The following is a 20966-nucleotide window of genomic DNA, read 5'->3' on the forward strand; positions in this document are numbered from 1 at the left end:
CTCCTCCCTCGACCCAGTAGTGAGTGATCTGCCAGAAGCTATAGTCACTTGTCAACCCCTCATTTATGTTGGATCGTCTGACCACAAGGCTGTTTTTACGACACTGAAGATCCCAGCAGAACGAGGTGAGGAATCTACACGTACAACCTGGCTGTGGGAAAGAGGAAACTGGCCAGCTCTTTGCTCTGAGCTTGCCACCTCTGATTGAAATGCTCTTCTCTAAGGTGATGTTGACAACCAAGTGAATGCTTTCACTGAACACATCTTTAATCTACAACAAGAACACATCCCTCACCGGCAGTATGTGACGAAGCCTACAGATCAGCCTTGGTTCGGCTTCCGTTGTAGAGATGCTACTACTGCTAAGAGTACAAGGCTTGGCGAAGGTATAAGAGGCATCCCACTACCTATAGCAGGAACTTGCACAGGTAAGCCTGTAGTTATATGGGTGAAGTTCAAAAGTGGGGCATCTCTAAATGGGAGATGGACACAAAACGAAAGCTAGCATCAGGTAGAGTAGGCTCCAAAACCTGGTGGTCCCTGGTCAAGGACAAACAAGGTTATCTATCTGATGAACTTATTCCACCTCTAAATCGACAGGATGGGACCACCTCTGCTAGTAGTCAGGAGAAAACTGACCTTTTTGCCGGACACATTGCTGCCAAAATGCTAGTTCCTGATCCAGCAAGGAATCCTTCTTGGCTAGTTGTAAGAACTGTGTCAAAGTTGTCAGTGGTGAGAGTAAGGCAGGAGGAGGAGGTGCATCGTCTCCTTAAATCGCTAGACCAAGAAAAGGCTGTGGGCCCAAACAAATTGAACCCAAGATTGCTGAGTAGATGTGCAGACCAGCTAGCAGCACCTCTAACTCGCATCTTTCAGCACTGCCTAGTACAGTGAAAATGGCCTTCTCTGTGGAAAGAGACAAATGTTGTCCCTGTTTACAAAAAGAAGAGTAGACCAGAAATCAGCAACTACATACTAGTGTCACTCCTAGCAATCACTGACAAGATCCTTGAGGCAATAATCTCACGACAAATGTTAGAGTTTTTTGATTATCACTCACTACTTTGTTACCGTCAATCTGGCTTCAGGAAAGGTTACTCTGCTGCTGATCTGCTGTTAAGCCTATCCACTAAGTGGCACCAGTAACTGGATGTCTCCAAAGTCAGCTGTGTGGTAGCATTGGACATTGCTGGTGCTTTGGACGGAGTATGGTACCAGGGCCTCTTGGTAAAACTGCAAGCACTGGGAATTGCACTCTCTACAGTATGTCTCTTCAGTGATCACCTTCAGGGTAGATCTCTCAGTGTATTTCTCAATGGGACACAGTCATCAAGACATCCTACTGGGTCGTTGTAATAAAATGCCTACTTCAATGACCTTCATCTCATCCCAGAATCCCATGCATATGCAGACAATTGTACTCTGACATTTACTTATCCAAAAGAGGAAAAGCGAGCTGCTCTAAGAGCTATATCAGCCTGAAGAAACCAATGGGATGTAACATTTGCTCCTGAGAAAACACAAATGATTTTGATCTCTAAGCACCAAGATGGTAGTGCCGGAGCAGTAGTAAATATGAATGGGAGAGTGTTGGTACCCGGGAACGAAGTTGATATCCTTGGAGTGAAATTTTACTCCAAATTGGCCATGAAGAACCACGTTGTAAATCTTGCAAACGAGGCGGCCAGGAAGCTTACAGCAGTTCGACGTATCGCGCATCTGCTCGACAGTAGAGGTTGCGAGATTGTGTACGAGGCACAGGTACGCTCACTCCTTGAGCATGCTCCTCTTTCATGGGTTGCCTGCCCACCTTCTCATCTGTGATTACTGGACAGAGTTGAGAACAGAGCAAGACAACTGTTCTCTTGCCTGCACCCAGCCTGGATAAATCTGACATTTCAGCAGAGTCTTCAACCCCGGAGGGATGTGACAGGCCTCACTGTCATTTACAAGGCCAATATCGTGAAAGTATCACACTTGGCTCCACTCCGAGAACAGCGAGAAGTGAGCTTCTACACAACAAGACGGGCAGCAAACAGCAACTTCATTCTCACTGTACCCTCCTCCAGAACATCACTTCATCTGAGATCATTTATTCCCATGATGACTCGAGTCTGTACACCATAATCATATCAATGAGATAAAGACAGTTGATTAAATGAAAATGCTGACCCACAGATTGCTCCAACTCGTCCTGTTCCCTATTTGTATGTCTCATAATAAAAAGGCTTTCAAATGAGCTGATGTAGGTAACAGCTCTTAGCTTACCCTACCCGAATCCTTACCCTAACCTTATCAAACTCCGTGTAAGAAAAAAAAAACTCACTTAAATACTACCAGTTACACACTATCATCCAACTATGATTATTGGTTTTTATATTCTTCATCAGAGGGCAAGATCAGAAAGAAAAACAAATGTTTCCTGGTAAACTTACTTACCGATCCCTAACTTAAAAGCATTATTATTATCATCATAATAAAAAGAAGCGCTAAACCTACAAGGGTTTGACTTAAAAGTAGTCGACCAACATTTCCTATAGAAATCGAGATCTCATCCGCCAATCATCTCCTCCCTTACAATGCTAAATGAGTCGATATTTGTATTCAGTCATAAATATAATGTGTTTACTATGTTTCGGAGTTAACAGATGTCTCCACGGCCATGATTCCTCTCATCTTCCTTGCGGCCATCTAAACACATCAAGACTTTAATCCCAGTAGGTCCGTAACATGGATTAAAATATTCGAGATTGATTTTAGGTTCACAGCCAATCAACCAATCAGTCAACCATCTTGTCATTTATTTTCTCCATGAAGGATCGCTTCTGACCATTTGTAAAAGTGTTTCATAGAGAACCTGTAACTCAGTACCTCAGATTTATTCAAGTGTATATTAATGAACAATATATGTGAAATATACATTTATCATTTTTAGATATTTAACAAATAATATCAATATCAATAATTAAAATAATAATAAATTATTATTATTATTATTATTATTATTATTATTATTATTATTATTATTATTTATTTCTTCATTCTTAACCAGAAGGAATAATAGATAAGAGTATAGTTGAATCTAACCTAAGGTATAAACATCGACACCATGCCCAGCCCTTCTAGGGTAGGGTAGGTGCCTGAGCCTGAGCTTGCAGCTCACAAGACTGTCATTCCCATTAGCCCCCTTGGGGCGGGGATGGCTGACCAGAGAGACCTAGCTTGTGGCTAGGCCTGGGGACAGTTGGTCCTCCTCCCATGGAAGACTTAAGTCTCAGACACTCCCAAGACAGGGAGCCAAGGCCGGGCCACCACTTGGAAAAGGTCCGGGCCGGGAGAATACCGCCGAATCTTTAATAATAATAATAAATAAGGTATAAAGCGCTTCACTCACTCGCCCACTAAATACTGAAGACCTGACACCACGAGCATGGCTATGCTCGTACACCTAACAACAGATACAAGACTGACCTCATGTGTAAAGTTACTGGTGGGACTTGCAAACTGCGCCACCTCAGTGTCCTCGTCGTCTTCTTCAAGAATATCAGTAAACTCGTCTTCAAGGAAGGCTTCGTCCTCCCAGTCCATCTCCAGCTGTTGAATATCAATGAAATAACAACAAATCTTTCCCAAAATTAGCAAGTAACACAGTAATACATTAGAAACAGTATTGGATTATCAGAATATCCCTCAGGGCTGCAGCACACTAAACATTTTCTAAATTAAATAAGTAATAAAATTTAAAGAATAATGTTGCTTATCATAAAAAAACTGCTACTTAATTTTTATTAAATCTGTGTAGGTTCAATACACAGATAAGAAATGATGAAGAATTAGATACAAACGCAACATCTGGATATCTTTATTTATAGACGTTTCGCCAGTCAGTGGATTTATCAATGTATATTCAAGGACATAACGGAAAGATTGTAAAACTGTGTACAAAAGACGAGGTAATCGGTCCCTCAGCCTTGGAGTTCGTGATGAGTCGCAGATGAACCAGGAGGCTTTAGGAAGGGCAGAGGATGTGTAGATAAAGTGTTTATATTGAAGCAAATAAGTGAACAGTATTTAGATAAGGGTAAAAAAGTCTTTGCTGCATTTATGGATTTGGAAAAGGCGTATGATAAGAGAGCAATGTGTCAGATATTGCAATTATAAGGAATAGATGTTAGATTACTGAAAGCAGTTAAGAGTTTTTACGAGGATAGTGAGGCACGGGTTAGGGTATTTAGAAGAGAGGAAGATTTTTTTCTCAGTAAAAGTAGGCCTTTGACAGGGATACGTGATGTCCCCATAGTTGTTTAATATATTTATAGAAGGGGGTTCTAAGAGAGGTGAATGTAGGGTAGGTGGAGAGAGGTGTGGAATTGGAAGATATAGAATCAAAAACAAAGTGGGAGTTGTCACGGTTACTTTTGCCGATGACACTGTGCTCTCGGTAGATTCTGAAGAGAAGTTGCAAAGGTTGGTGGACGAATTTGGGAGGGTATGTAAAAGAAGAAAATTAAAAAGTAAACATTGGAAAGGGCAAAGTGATTAGGATAACAAAAAGTTAGGCAATGAAAGATTGGATATCAGATTAGAGGGAGGGAGGGAATATAGAGGATGTAAATGTGTTCAGATATTTAGTAGAGGACTAAGAACGACGAGGTGAACCACTGAATTGACGACGGGAAAAAGGTGGGCGGTGCATTAAGGCACCTGTGGAAACAAAGAACGTTGTCCATGGAGGCAAAAAGGAAATGTATATGACCATAATGGGTGTAAAGCATGAGTTGTGAATGCTTCAGCAAGGAGGAAGTTGGAGGTCTATGTTTGGTGTGAGTATTATACAGAGAAGTCGTAGCTTGCGGTTTAGAAAGAAGTGTGGGCTGAAGAAGGATTGTTTAGGATGAAACAAAATAGGATAACTTGGAGAGCGTATAAATCTGTAGGGGAGGAAAGGCGGGTAGGGGTCGTCCTAGAAAAGGTTGGAGGGTGGGGTAAAGGGGGTTATGAGTGCGAGGGTCTCATTCAGCAAGAGTGCGTAGAGGCAAGTGTTTTTTATGACCTGACCTACTGTTGGAGTGCTAGTAAAGTAATTTTTAAGAATGGATTCAAGAAAACTGGTTAGCCGGACTTGAGTCCTGGAGGTGGGAAGACCGGTGCGAGAACTCTGGAAGATGTGTGGGGATGTTTGCTGTTTTGAACTATAGCATCAGCCCCCTTCTGGCAAGACGGTGATGAAGGGAGTGACGGTGAAAATGTTTCTTCTCTATGGGGGTCACCCTGCCTCGGCAGGAAATAGCTGGTGTATTAAATATATTTATACACAGTATGTCTGTATTTCATGCACAGACGTAATTATGCTCAAAAAATGTGCGTGTATATTTACGCAAACGCAGAGACATTTATTTACGTCTAAATGCAAATGCGCATTCCTGTATACAAATTCATATGTGCAGCCATGCGTTCTAAAATGAACAGATGGAGATAAGGAAGAGGAGACAAGTGAGATGGAGAAGGTTGAGGAAAGCTAGAGAGGAAAGAAGAAGTGAATCAGAGAGAGAAAGAGAGAGAGAGAGAGAGAGAGAGAGAGAGAGAGAGAGAGAGAGAGAGAGAGAGAGAGAGAGAGAGAGAGAGAGAGAGAGAGAGAGAGAGAGAGAGAGAGAGAGAGAGAGAGAGAGAGAGAGAGAGAGAGAGAGAAAGGGTGAGAGAGAGAGAGATAGAGAGAGAGAGAGAGAGAGAGAGAGAGAGAGAGAGAGAGAGACCTCACTGTTGCGACTGTCAGATGATGAAATCACTTTTCTGTTAGGATTAATTCGAGGAAAATTATTTTGTTATGGCGACATCAAGGAGAAAGAGTTCTCTGCGTTATGATTACATTAACGCGACTTGTGAGAGACAGAGTGGAACACTTATCAACATCCCACAGACTGGAAGTGCGACGAAAAAGAGCGCCTACGTAAATCTTAATGAAGGAAGGGATACAAGTATTTCTAGAGATGAATAATGAGGGAGAACAGTTGACGATTCCATACATGAGTTTCTGTGAAGATTCATTTCCTTGTGACCAATATTATCTAAAATACAAACTAAAGGAAGAATACGAAAACTCCATTTATATCATAGAGGAAAATAGTAAAAACGACAAACTGATGTTTAGAGAGAAAACATCAAACACATACTTCGGTCTTACTATAATGATGCACAACGACAAAGTGATGAAGAAGTCAGCGAGGTTGATAGGCTCAAATTCATCATGGACACCTCATGAGATGGAGCAGGACTCGTCGCATATTGGAGAAACCACCGTACGAGTGGGGTTCGAACTCGCGGCAAGTGATAAAGTGATAAAAATTTGGGATAAAAATTGGCTGTGAATTTAAAGTCCAACCATCTTTCTAGAAATAATTCAGGATTATTTTTTGAAGTAGTAACTAACAAAATCAGCCGAAAGGAATAATCTGCTTTCCTTGATTTTGGCAAACAAAAAGATTCTAGAAAATAATCAAGAGATCACGAAAGATCTTAGCACATGTGATAAAAATCTGTTTCATTAAATATCAGCTGTGACTTTGATAATGAAGATAATGTAGTAAATGTCCCAGATTTTTGTTCTTCAGATTATAAATGTCTTACAGAATTCCTGTCTTTCTTTGATTGGGTATATGTGGCTTGTGATTCTGTCAACAAATACTAATGAAGGGAAGAGCGTATATAAGATTTTGCTAAACAATGTTCAATATGTTCATATATGCCCTAGAGAGAAATTAGATTAAGTAAACGGATAAATAGCAGACTAAAACATTTCTTGGCAGATAAAAAGAAGAAATTTACAAACGCATGAAAAGTCAAGTTACGGATCAATATGTTTATGTTAGAAGAGGTAAAGAAACAAATATTTATATGGAACAACTTAAACCCCTGAATGTAGTATTCGGAAAGTTCAGACTTTAAATTAAATCATGTCTCGGTTTTAGTAAAATATAAACTTGAGTATGCCACAAATCTCTCCTTCATCATATTTCAAGCAATACGATTATTTCTATAGTAAAGGATAAGGAACTCTTTCTTATGCATCTTCTTCATGTTCATCTTTTCCTAGCTACCCCATCTTTTTCCTGCTACACCTGCCTCGATAAATGTACTCTATCACTTACATATATGTTATTCCTGACTTAAAAACAATGGCAATTATCAATAAATAGCTTTGAGATAACCTTAGTGATCATCTAGTTAGCCAGTAATTATAACCAGTTCCCCTGTACAGCCACATATTTCCAACATTCCTGTTTGGCAGAATGCCACGTATAACAGGAATCCCTCCCTTCTTCCTAATTATTTTCACTGCTGTCCTATTCCATCTAAACAGATGTTCCTCATATGATTCCATTTAGTGCTGAGGCAGATCTAAGGTTGGTCCTATTACCGTCGTAAAGTTTCCTAATCGGCTGACAAGTTTCCCAGTTTGTAGTTTCTCTCTAAATGTGTTTGTTGGCAGAATGCAGATTTAAAAAAGAAGAAATTGAAGATTACATAATTCTTCACTAGTTGAATGAAGTCCTGAAGCGCAAGAATAAGGTTCGAGTAGGGTGATATTAAGGTTTGGAGAAACTAGACAGTCTGTCCATAGGGATGCATGCGAACTGAGAGGCAATGTCTAAACACAGTTTTCATGTTGTTGCATGTGTTGATATAATTAAGACTGGTCAGCAATGCAAACATTGATTTTCTAGTGCATGGGAACACTTTTCACAACCGACGGACTGACAACGAGCTGAACTCAATATCAAATCAAATGAAGTATAATGCAATACTTTATTGACAACGTTTCGCCCACACAGTGGGCTTTATCACAAATAGATCTGCTTATGACGTGAGGAAAACGGTGTAAATAAAAATTCGCATTATGCTGCATTTGTGGCTTTGTCCATCGTGTCGGTATTTCATCCACTTCTCTCCACCATTGAAGAGAAGCACGTCAACATAAAAGTGTTTATAAACAGGTTTAGTTATGAACAGAGACACTATTTCTCAGAGGAAAGACGCTTTCAGGTTAGCCTTGTCCCTCACAACATCATATGAAAGAACAGGAGCGAATATCAGGTAAAAATATACCACGAACCCAGGTACTTCTCTAAGGAAGAGCCGCTCTTGGTCGTGCTATGCACCAGAATTTAGCGCAGTCAAAGAACAATATAAGAATAGAGAATCGAGAATACACCATAAATTAGTTTCTGTTTAAGAAATGTTCTCATCTAACAGTGAATAGAATTTCGGAAAGATTGAAAGGAAAAACACTCGGCATCAACAGCAACAATATTCCCGTACATAAAGACAGATCTGAGTGTCATGTTATCCAGTTGGAGACAAGAGAGAGTCTGGTAGTTAGAGGTGTTTTTTGTGAATAAGGTAACCAAGCAATCTTACCGAAATCACCAACCTCCCTCTGAAATGTGCTTTTAGTAGCCTGAGATGACATGCAAGATAATGGTTATATTTAATCCATCAAATACCCCATAAAAGAGAGCTGAATGACTCGTACCAGAGGGCTGCAGTAAGCCTCCTAGCCTTTTACTCATGAATGCTTTATTTACTTCTCCACTGCTGCACTTTCACCTAATGCACTATCCTCGTCACTACTGCACACACACACACACACACACACACACACACACACACACACACACACACACACACACACACGTGTGCACGCACACAAACACACACAGGAGTTTGGACCCAACTCCTGCAACCACATACATACGAACACACTAACACTACCGCACTCACACTGACCCCCCCCCCCCCAAAAAAAAAAAAAAAAAAACTTGGTACGACATAGAGGCAAGGGTCTGAGAAAGAAGCATTGGCAAAAAGACAAGAACACAAGAACACAAAGAGCAAGTAGTGAGAGTTATTATCTGTAGCTGCTGAGGCAATGATGCAGAGCCTGGTGGAGGAACTGGAAGTGCTGAAGCAGAATACAGAGATAGGGACTGAGAAGAGCAACGTGCTGGTTGCAGGAACATCAACAAACAGAGAGGGGGCTGAAGGAGAGGAAGGAGCAAAAAAAAATCCCTTGAGGAAATGATATCAGGCCACTGGGATGTCCGGGAGATGATAAGGGAAACCAGAGCTAAGGAATGAGAAGAGGAGGAGAGGTCATTTATTATTCATATGCTTTATGAGGCACAAAGAAGAACCTGGGATGAAAGAAGACATGGAGAGGTAAAGATATTGAGAGAATCATTACAATAACAGGAGAGGACATGACCTAGCTGATAAATTTTCCGAGACTTGGTACTTGAGGGATAAAAATGCCCAGTCAGTCAAATTGACATGGGAAACAGAAATAGACTGAAACAAAATTTTACAGTGGAAACCACTATTAAAAGTTCCCCCAAAATACCAGAAAGTGCACCTCAACCGTGACAGAACACAAAAGAACAGGAATAACTGAGAGAGAGTAAGAAGGTGCCAGAGGAAAGAAGAGAAGACAGGGTAAGCACCACCAGACAGAAGACCACAGACTCAGGGGAAAATAACAAACACAACTGCTCACAGAACCACCCACAGACTCCTGTCAACCCCTACCACCCTAAACCAACCAAACACAATAACCAGAAATAAGCCACACTCCACATCCACAGTCACAGCCTCTCCCAGCATTAATACCACAACAACAGTCTCCCATAATATCCAGCCCTCCCTTCCACTCCTTCAGCCCTCTTCAGCCTCTCCAGGCCCACAGAATACAGTTGTGGAAAGGAAGCTGACGGTGTGGTATACCAATGCAGATGGAATAACAAAGAAGAGTGAGGAATGACAGAAAAGAATTATTGTGGTATTCCTGGATATCACAGCGTTCATGGAAACAAAGCTCACAGGGGTGATAACAGATGCGATCTTCCTGACTGCATATAAGATCCTGAGGAAAGACAAAGGGAACAGAGGGGAAATAGGAGTTGCACTGCTCATTAAACACCAATGGAGTTTAGAGGAGATAAGAGGACTAGGCTGAGTTATAGCAGATGACTATTTAGTAGGAGCACTTCACACTGGGGGTCCAAAAATGATGAAAGCAGTGATGTACAACCCACCACAAAACAGCAGGAGACGAAAACAAGAGTATGATGACAACAACAGAGTGATGGTGACCACAGTAGCTGAGATGGTTAGAAGGGCCCACATGGGCAGGGCAAAGTTACTCATCATGGGGAGGTTTCAATCATGAGGAGACTGACTGGAAAAACCTGGAGCCACATGGGGGACCAAAGACGTAGAGGGCAAAGATGATGGAAGTAGTGAGGAAAAACTTTATACACCAACATGTTAGGGACACAATCAGAGAAAGAGAAGAGGATGAGCCAACAAGACTGGGCCTTGTATACTCCTTGAACAGTTCAGACATAGGAGATAGCACACATGAAAAGCCCCTTGCCACTAGTGATCACTTGGTACTGAGTTTCGAATATATAACAGAGTTAATTAACATTGGAGAGTGAAGCTGCTCGAGGACAGGAGAAACCAAACTTATAAAACGGGGACTACATGAGGTGCAGGGGAAAAGAGAGATAGAGGGGAAGATAGTAAATGAAATGATGGAACAAGTGACCACAAAATGCAGGGAGGCACAGGAGAAGTTCGCGTCAAAGGGGAACAGAAACAACGGCAAGACCAGAGTAAGCCCGTGTTTGCTCGGAGGTGTGGAGAGGTCAAAGCCAGGTGTAATAGAGCATGGAAAAAGTATAGAAGGCAAAGGAATCAGGAAAACAAGTGTGAGCCGAAGAGCTTATAAGCAGAGAAGCCCAGCATCAATACGAGAATGTCATGTACCTGGAGCCCACCTGGAGGGTACTCCGGGGATCAACGCCAAAGTGGCCCGGTCTATGAACAGGCCTCCCAGTGAATCAGGGCCTGATCAACTAGGCTGTTACTACTGGCCGGACGTAGTCCAACGTACGATCCACATCACAGTTGATCCTGCACTGACTTTAGGTATCTGTCTAGCTCCCTCTTGAAGACAGTCAGGGGTCTATTGGCAATTCCCCTAATGGCTGGTGGGAGGCTGCTGAACAGTCTTGGGCCCCAGACACTTATTGTAATTTCTCTTAATGTACTAATGCAGCCCTACTTTTCATTGGAGTTATGTTGCACTGCCTGCCAAGTCTTTTGCCTTTCTAGGGAGTGATTTCTGCGTGCAGATTAAGGACCAGTCCCTCTAGGATTTTCCAGGTGTAGATTATGATGTATCTCTCTCGCCTGCGCTCCATTGAGTACAAGTCAAGTGCTTCCAAGTACTCCCAGTAGTTAAGGTGTTTGATGTAACTCATATGTGCAGTAAATGTTCTCTGTACATTCTCTAGATCTGTGATTTCACCATTCCGTTCTGTTGTAGATTCGCCAGTAAAATCGTTCGGCCAGGACCTTTTCCAAGAGATGGACCGGCCTTGTCGAGGGAGTGTCTCAGACCAATTTCTGTCATGGGAAGAGGTACAAGTACCTGCTCGTCTTCAGGGACCAGCTGTCCCCAGGCATAGCCCCATTCCCTGCCCCCATGGGACTTGGAGGGAGAAGCTAGGTACCTTGGGCTGCCACAAACCCCACCCACACTGGGCTCGAAGGGTGTGGCAGCTGCATAGCAGCAGATGATGTCAGGAGGTGCAAAGGCAGCAAGCAATACAGGATCCTTTTGGAGCCACATCACAATTTTAGGCATTAATCCTAAGCACTGGGGAAGGTCAAGAATGCCTCATGCTGTTTTTGCTGTTGCTGCTACTGTGTGGACTCTTGTGATTTCACCTGCCTGGCATGAAGATGTTAATGTACAACAGTACTGCAACCTAGAGAGAACAAGTGATTTGAAAAGGATCATCATTGGCTTGGCATCTCTTGTTTTGAACGTTCTATCATTTTCCTCGCAGATGTGATAGTGGCACTGTGGTGAGCAGTTCTAGCTATTATTTCCTCCAGTTTTCCATAACGGAGTAGTTGGAATTTGTCTTCAGTGAACATCTTATTGTTCTCCGATGCCCATTGGAAAATTTGGTTTATATCTTCCTGGAGATACGGTGCAATGGTTTATATCTCTTTCTATATCTGATATGAGAGTGACGAAAAGGATGGAGGCGAGTTCTGTCCCTTGTGGAAGAGAGCTCTTCAATATGGCAGGCTCCGATTTAACTCTGATTACTTCTACACTTTGTGTTCGATTGGTTAGAAAGTTGAAGATCCATCTTTCTACTTTGCCAAACATCCATTTAGCACGCATTTTGTGTGCTATTACCTCATGATCGCACTTCTCATAGCCTTTTGCAAAATCTCTGTATACCACATCGGCATTCTATTTGTCTTGCAGTGCATCTAAGAACATATCCGAGTGATCCGGTAGTTGTGAGAGGCAGGAGCAACTTGCTCTGAACCCATGTTGCCCTGGATTGTGCAACTGTTATGAATCCAAGTGGTTTGCAGTCTTGCTTATTACTCTTTCAATGATTTTTATGATGTTGGATATTAAAGCTATTAGTCTACAGTTCTTAGCTATTGCTTTGCTGCCAACTTTATGGAGTGGGGCTATATCCATTGTGTTTACTGACTGTGGAATTTCAACTGTGTCTATGTTCCTTCTCCACAGCATACTTAGAGCCCGCAGTTCTTAATGAACACAGAGTTCCATGAGTCTGGGGATGGGGCTGAGTGCACGTACATGTTATCAACAGCTTTCTTAACGTCTAGTGGAGTTAGGGTTATATCAGAAATTTGTCATACTTTGACTTAGTTTTGAGGCTCATTCATGAAAAAATATTTGTCATGTTAAGATTTCAGTATCTCACTCATTTCTTTGTTATCATCTGTGTAAGTTCCATCTTGTTTGAGCAGGGACCCGATACTAGAAAATGTTGTTTTGCCTTGTTTTTGGCATATGAAAAGAAATGTTTCGAATTTCTTTCAATTTCACTAAACGCTTTTAGGTCCTTCTGTCTCTCCTGGATCCTGTATGAATCCCTTAACTTAAAATCAGTATTTTCCACTTCCATTGTTAGCGCTTCCTTCCGTGTTTCAGATAATCTTGTGTTCTTGAACAGCTCAGTGATTCTTCGCCCTCTCCTGTAGAGGGAACGACTCTCTCTCTCTCCCCTGTTTACTTCTCTTCTTTTTTATTAGGGGATATGCCTTGAACATACTTCAGCTGCCAGGAAGTCCATGTTATTTAAGATATCTTTCCAACATGTTTCATTTAGGGATGGTTTACCTGATCCCAGTTGATGTTCTTGTTGCTGAAGTTGAATTTGGTGAAGGCACCCTCGTAGCTGTTTGCATTTTGCTGGTCAGGACCCCTGTGCATGTAAGTTTGGACTTCGATTAGATTGATATTATGTTTCATACCAGGTCCTTATTATTTGTAAAAATAAGGTCAGGTGTGTTCTCCAGTCTTGTTGGCGCCACTATCTGCTGACTTAGGGTGTGTTTATTGCAGAAATTCAGCAGCTCATGTGTGTGTGACTTTTCATCTGCGCTGCCTCCAGCTATTATTTCTGCTGCAACATTATTTGCTACATTCTTCCATTGCACAAATAAGTCTACAAGGGAGATCTGGACAGGCTGCAAGCATGATTGAAGTTTAACTCCACGAAGTAGAAAAGTCATGAAGCTTGGGGAAGGACAAAGAAGACCGCAGACAGAGTACAGCCTAGGCGGTGAAAGACTGGAAAACTCAAAGAAAAGCATATTGGGGTGTGCATGATAACGAGCACATCTCCCATGGCGTACATCAAACAAATAACTACTGCAGCATGTCTGGCGTCTGGCAAACCTAAGAATAACATTTCGACATCTAAACAAGGAGTCATTAGCGACACTGTACACTGTGTACGTCAGGTCAATATTGGAGTATGCAGCACCAGTATGGAACCCACACCTGGTCAAACACGTCAAGAAACTGGAGCTTTTGTTGCAAAAGCTTGCAACAAAACTGGTCCCGGAGGTAAGGAGTATTATAGCCTACGAGGATATAATACTCCTTACCTGTCAAGGCATGTGAGTTAAGGGAACTCACCCTGGCGACAGTGGAGGACAGAAGTGATAAGGGACATGATAATGGTGTATAAAATACTGAGAGGAATTGACAAGGTGAACATGGCCAAAATGTTTCAGAGATGGGACCCAGGAACACGATGACACAGCAGAAAGTTGAAAACTCAGATGAGTCATAGGGATATTAGGAAGTATTTCTTCCGCCTTAGCGTTGTCAGGAAATAATGCAATCTGGAGAGTGAAGTAGCAGAGGCAGGATCCATACATAGTTTTAAGAAGAGGTACGATAGGGTTCTTGGAACAGGGACAGAGTGGACCTAGTAGAGACTAGCGAAGAGGCGGTGCGAGGAGCTGTGACTCGACCCCAGCAACCACATATAGGTGAGTACGCACATCCACACACACACAAACCCGTGCTCATAAATTCAATACCATCTGGGAATATGCCGAGTGTGTCATCATAGGTCGCTTACAAAAGAAATATAAAATACTGTTTTACCCCAGCAAGTTACATTACTTACTGTGATAAACTGTAAATAAAATTCAGTAATAGTATCTTCAGTTATTTTTTAAAAATAAAATCACTCGGGAGTATTGTGGATTTGGCACATAACTTTCAGAACCATTATCATAAAAACTGGGACTTGAAAAGAATCATAGAAAACAAATATTACAGGCTATTGTTAATGTCCATCACTACCACATTAACCGTCTAGGAAACATTTGTCTTACTAGATATCAACATTCTTGATTATAAAAATTATAAATCAAATGTAGTAGTTATATAGAATGATTTAATTTTTACCTTCTTTTTAAATGTAGATTGTACAATTTCTAATATACAAATAATTTTTTTCGAGAATAAGTATACTTCATATATATTGTTATAAGATATACACAAGTTTTATTTACTGAGATGAGTCACTGAAGTAGTAAGACCCATCTTACACTCATCTTACACTCATCTTACACTCATCTTACACTCATCTTACACTCATCTTACACTCATCTTACACTCATCTTTCACCACACTGAATGATAGATAAAACTCACATTCCCAAACGGTATTTCAGGGGTCCAGTCGGCGGTGTTCTCCTCATCCAGTTGAGTTGGAGAACCTGTCCCGCTGCCAAGACCTTCTGATTTTCTAGTTCCTTCCTCTCCAGTGTCTGTCTCTGTTGAAGATGATCTGTTGGATTTTATGACTCCTCTTCCTGCGGCGGAAGCTGTGCTGACTGTGTGACCATTGGCACCAGTACACTCACTGATGGTTTGGGTCTGACTGCCGTGACGGGTACTTGGGGTGGTAGTGGTTGACTGGTTCTGTTGGTAATTGCAGGGTATGGTGGTGATCGATGTGTTTCTCTGGCGGTGAACTGGGGAGCTGGAGGTATTTGTTTCCAAGGATGATACCCTCTGTGTGTAATACAGGAAATGAGGTCTCTTAATAGCGTACATCATTACTGAGTCTAGCAAATGAGAAGTCAATACACGCCACCTCATGACAACATTAAAGGCAACGGCTTCATTAAAAAGCCACTAGATAACAATCAGATAAAATAAAAAACCATACTTTTATCATACAAAAGAGTATCTTGTTTGATCCTGGTTAGCGAACGTATTATCGAACCTTCGCTATTCCTCTCACTCTTTGACCCACACGCATGCTTTGTGAAAACTTAAGGAAAATGCTAGAACAACAGTTGCGAATTTCACTGTACATTTCTGTAGAATCCTTTCAACTACTTCACTGCAGAAATAACTGCAGGATTTAGTTGACCCTAAACCCAGATTTTACTTCTTGCGCACAACTTGAGCACAAAATACAATTACTGGTCATTGCAAGTTATTTTAATTGAATTTTAATGATTATTACTATGAAAGGAATTTTAAAATAAAGAAAACACTATAAGGTAGGGAAATATTTTGTTTTCAGATATAAAACAAGTAGTATACGATAATAATAATATAATTGCTTGCTATAAACAAACCATCACCTTGATCTTCACTCGCATATAATATTTGATGCTTGAATATTTTTCACGACTCTTTGAGTAGTGGCTTCAGCAAAACCCGACTCTCACATAAATTATCTTTACTCCCGGTATATAGTTACCTACAGTGCCAAAGTTTGCTGCAATCATCTATACCCGACATTAAACATATAAGTCGAGACTTGACAGTGATGGTGTGAGTTGAGATTCAGTTAACATTTATTAAATTTAGCTGGAGATAATAATTATTCACAGTGTCTTGACAGAGACCCAAAACTTGTTTACTTCTTAAATTCAGTTACACAGTTAAATATAATTTTAAACAATAGAAGATCCAATTTTATCTTAAAAAATAAGAGGTTGAAGGCAATGATAATTAATGTTACCACTTTTTCCACCCATTTACAGCAGCAATGTGTTGATGTGAGTTACCATAAGGAACAAATAACGAATATAGCATCTTATCTATATATGCGAATAACTGTTTATGAGTTTGTTTCTGTATTAGTCAGTGTACATGAGAGTCAGTAGAACTCTGTCACAGGCATCTTTCCACCAAGGAGCAAATTTTAGACTATACGGCATTTCAGAATTTTAAATGAGGATGCGTTGCTGAATATTGTGTGCATGTTTTTGCAATACGTTGAGTGATGCATCATTTTTGAGGCCTTTTTAAGTTAATTTAAAAAATGTACAAGACTTTCCAAAATATCAATTTGGTGTGGCACAACTTAAGGATTTTGTTTTGTTTCAATACAGAAGAGCCCCGCTTATACGGTGGGTTAGTTGCCAAGCTAATGCCGTAAAGCAAATCACCCAGTTTTCACTTTTAAATGCGCACAAATGCCCGATAACATGTTTTCACTATTATATATTAAGTTAGCAATAGAACCAGGCATAAAAGACAATAAAAAAGTAAAATGCACGTACAGTACACTCGTTACTTACCTTAAAATATTTGTAGTCTTAATGTAGGGAGATAGGTGTGTAGTAGTTATTGTAGGAAGTCAGACGTGGTTGCCCGCCTGGCTAACAAACCTCACAATTAGGTATAAGTTTTATTATGAATTATACACGAATATATTTTGTTTATATGATATGTAGCGTATTTCTTAAATAATTTTGGAAAAAATGTCATAGATGAATAAGTGAAAATATCTATAAAAACGTAACATACGACATTTAAAGCGCCCCAGACCGATTATTATTATTATTATTATTATTATTATTATTATTATTATTATTATTATTATTATTATTTTACTTATTGCCATCGACATGCCGTGTTCATTGAGTTTAATCATTTCGAACTTCACAGTTAAAGTAAGAGGCTTGCAACTCCTCTTTTTGCCACAACTACCCTTAGATGCCATCGTAAAAGAGAGAGAACGAGAAACACGAGGAGAATGTAAACAAACTGAGAGTGAACGGTTGGTGAGCGGTCAGACAAACACGTATTAATACCTGTCTACTTTATGATGATACGCTTTCATTTTGCATTATGCAGCGTATCTGAAGCTTCTTCCCCACAATACAAACGCCTTGCATTGTGCACAAGTTGTTTTCACGTTAGTGCGGTAGAATAAATAACAGCAGCACACCAGTTTTAGAGTGAATGAGGCTATGAGTGAAGGCATACGAAATATATTGTTACAGTTAATCCTGTAATAATATACCTAATGCAGCTTCTCACAGATGGATTATTGAAGATGTCAATAATAACGTAATATACGACATTTAAAGAGCCTCAGAGCAATTATTATTATTATTATTATTATTATTATTATTATTATTATTATTATTATTATTATTATTATTATTATTATTATTATTATGGAAAATATTATTCTTGTGTTAATTGCGTCAACATTATTTAGACACTCTTAGTGATTTTAATGTGTACATGAACGCCAATACAGTAAGTTTATTTAGGTACAGGTAGACAAAAGTACAATTATCAGCGTATATATAAAATACATAGTAACTTTAAAACACTTGAAACTCTGGAAAGTTTCCAGACATAATGGAGAGACGCGGGTGTAAACAGAGTGACGAGAGGAAGCGGTAATAGCGAGTCAGGGAACCATTTAAACAAATTTTTTATTGTAATTTGAAATGTCGTATTAGAGATTCGCCATAAAGCGAAACACTGTAAAGCAGGGCCCTCCTGTATATTGAGACGCACATCATATTAAAGCTCTTTCCATACGGATTTCGATAACACATACGGCGTTACAAATCTTTTATTTGGGGCCAGTGTCCCCTGAGGCATTTTTCTGATTTCATTATATTATTTCTTACAGACTTAAACAAATATTCAAACACCGACTCCTGACATGGCAGGAATGGGCGAATATATCTTCCCCAAACATGCCTCGTAAAGGTGGGTTCAGAGGTATGAGTCCCTCACATCTGCCTCCTGATAAGGTGGGTACCAGTGTGTGAAAGACTCCTACATCAACCTGCCAAAGTAGCTACAGTGAAGAAAAACTTGAAACCATAGGAAGAACTACTAAAGTATGAAAATTTTTCATTAGCGATTTTAATTTCTAGCTTTTCTTAAGTGACACGAAGCACACCTAGCAGCGACAGGTTATTCTGCCAATTAGAACTGTATAGGCATTGTCTGAACAGACTGAGATAGTAACTATAAGTAGTGAACTGAAGACCTGGCTGACCTGTGAGATGCTGCAGTTGTTTCGCTCGTCCTCAGACCAGAGTCTGGAGCGTGAGAAGCGGGGTCCTCGACGCCTGGGGTGGAGTGGTTCCTCCCGCTTGATGAGGAAGGTCTCCACACCATGGTCCTGACAAGACAGTTCAACATTACTCATCATAATATTACCCGTGGCATCTTTAATCTTTAACAAACATTCAAGATGTATTCTTGTTTTTTTAATAACTGGGAACACCCAAAGCCTCCAGACTGTACTCCTTGGAATACAGGCTAGAAAAATGCATCATAATCAATCCCTGAGAAAATGCTTTAGGGACTGGTCCCAAATTTGGCTATTGAAATTACTCCCCATGAGGGATTCAGCAACGATGCAACGTATTCCCAATGAAAAGCATAGATGTAGCTATGTATACTATGAGATAACTCGATATGGGGAAAATATCTAAATCTTTTCCTCAGTCTAATTTCATATATCTTCATACATACAGAAATTACTAAGAGACCCATAACTGTCTTCAAGGGGAATCTTGATAAGCTACTAGAGACACTTCCTGATCAGTCGGGCTGTGCTGGACTGCGGTCTGCCAGCACCAGCATCCTGACTGATCAGGTCATCATCCAGGTCTAGCCTGGAGCCCAGCCCAGGCGTCGCTGACTCTTGGAATCAATAATTGGTAAATAAAAGACAGGCCATTCACGTCCACCTGCTGTGTATAGAATGTTGTCCACTGTTAACAAGTGAATGCTCTCTTGTTTTTGTTCTGGTTGAATGTATATTTTTATGAACTTACAAAAAATTCTGAGGTCACTTCACCTTGAAGTAGAGGATTCTTGTGGCATACTAACCTTAAGGTAGTGATCCCGCTGCTTTCCATGTCCAGGTTCCACCTCATACACACCCTTAAGACACTCCACCGTCGCCTTAGACACGTGGACTCGCCTGTAATATTAGACTTGCATTGTAAGGAATTATGTAACTTAAAGTGTACCGAGGAACTGCTGCAGGCGAAATTACCTCAAGACAAATTTGATAATCCTGGAGTAATGGTTAAATCACAACTGTTAAGAAAATGAGTTTAATAATATGAAAGACGCAGAGCTACTGCTGATACCCTGAAAGACAGCATAATTCTCTCAGATAAAAAGCAGCTGTACACTAACATTCCCTTTCAAGATACGCAAGTTGCAAATTTGGAGAATGAACAGCGATCGCTCATTATGCAAGTAATTTCAGTCAGGCATCTAAACTACTGTGAGCACATAAAGTCCCTAAAATTATACTGTATTAAGTATAGGCTTAATAATAATTTACAACTATATATCAGATGAGAGTGTTTTGCCTTTGGTACTTTCTTTCATTCTTGGTGAAGTATGTACGTTATTGCCACCCAATACCTCCGTTCCTAAATGACGGGATGATTCGCCTGGTGACACTGACGTATTTCTTTCTTTTCCTTTCTATTTTCTTGCACTTGTTGACCGTGCCCTGTGTCACTCCTCACTTAACCCGCTACACATCTTCGTGAAAGCGTTGGCTTCTCCATCAGTAATGAATACTTTATTTATTTTGATGGTGTGTTAAATATAATACTTTGTGTTCATATTTGATTAACAATATTGATTTCCGTACCGTTTGCTTTGACGTAATCTGTTGTGTTCCCCCTTTCCTTGAGGCGTCGACTTGTTTTTCCTCTTAGTCAACAGGAAAAGCGAGTTAGTAGTGCCAAGTACTTACGTTAGAAGATAATGCTCATTCACATTCAGGAATCAGCATCAATACCGGGACTACCCGCACTTTGTCAGCCGGAACACTCGAGCATCGTTGCCATCTGTGGCCCACTATATGTGTCAGTCATGCAACTACCCAGCCTTATATTATTCAGTTGTCTATTCTGACGTCTTATCCATCCGAGGCTCATTGACCATCCTCTTCATGACCACTGGTCATAACCTTGTTAGTAAAGTAGTCAAATCTGACATCAATATATTGTGAGAGCACTTGTACCATCAGTGTCGTTTGGAATCCAACCACCAGAGGACCTGAATAGTTTTCTATATTGTTTTGTCATTTTTCACTTTATTGTAGGCTTCAAATATTTGTTTTCGTTATGTAATTTTAAAATATTAAAGATTTTTACTTTTGTCATTGATATCAATCTTCCTTTTTGATTATTTTTACAAGTAATAGTTTTTCCTATACTTTTTTTTTTTTATTAAAAGTGAGTATTTAGCTCTTAAGAAATTGTAGTTTGCACTCCCTTTAACAAATCATA

The 20966-nt window shown here is 40.3% G+C and overlaps 1 protein-coding gene across 1 annotated transcript in view; it reads right to left on the reverse strand.

The window, feature by feature from the left end:
* Nucleotides 1–20966, reverse strand: part of LOC128686061 (adenylate cyclase type 8-like) — a gene marked incomplete in the record, with an annotated part of 931274 nt that overhangs the window by 94064 nt on the left and 816244 nt on the right. The window contains 4 exon segments of the mRNA XM_070083124.1: nt 3475–3597; nt 15079–15441; nt 18698–18823; nt 19540–19633. Coding sequence (XP_069939225.1) covers nt 3475–3597; nt 15079–15441; nt 18698–18823; nt 19540–19633 — 706 coding nt within the window.

The sequence above is a fragment of the Cherax quadricarinatus genome, chromosome 9 (genome assembly GCF_038502225.1).
Source record: "Cherax quadricarinatus isolate ZL_2023a chromosome 9, ASM3850222v1, whole genome shotgun sequence".
Classification (NCBI taxonomy): domain Eukaryota; kingdom Metazoa; phylum Arthropoda; class Malacostraca; order Decapoda; family Parastacidae; genus Cherax; species Cherax quadricarinatus.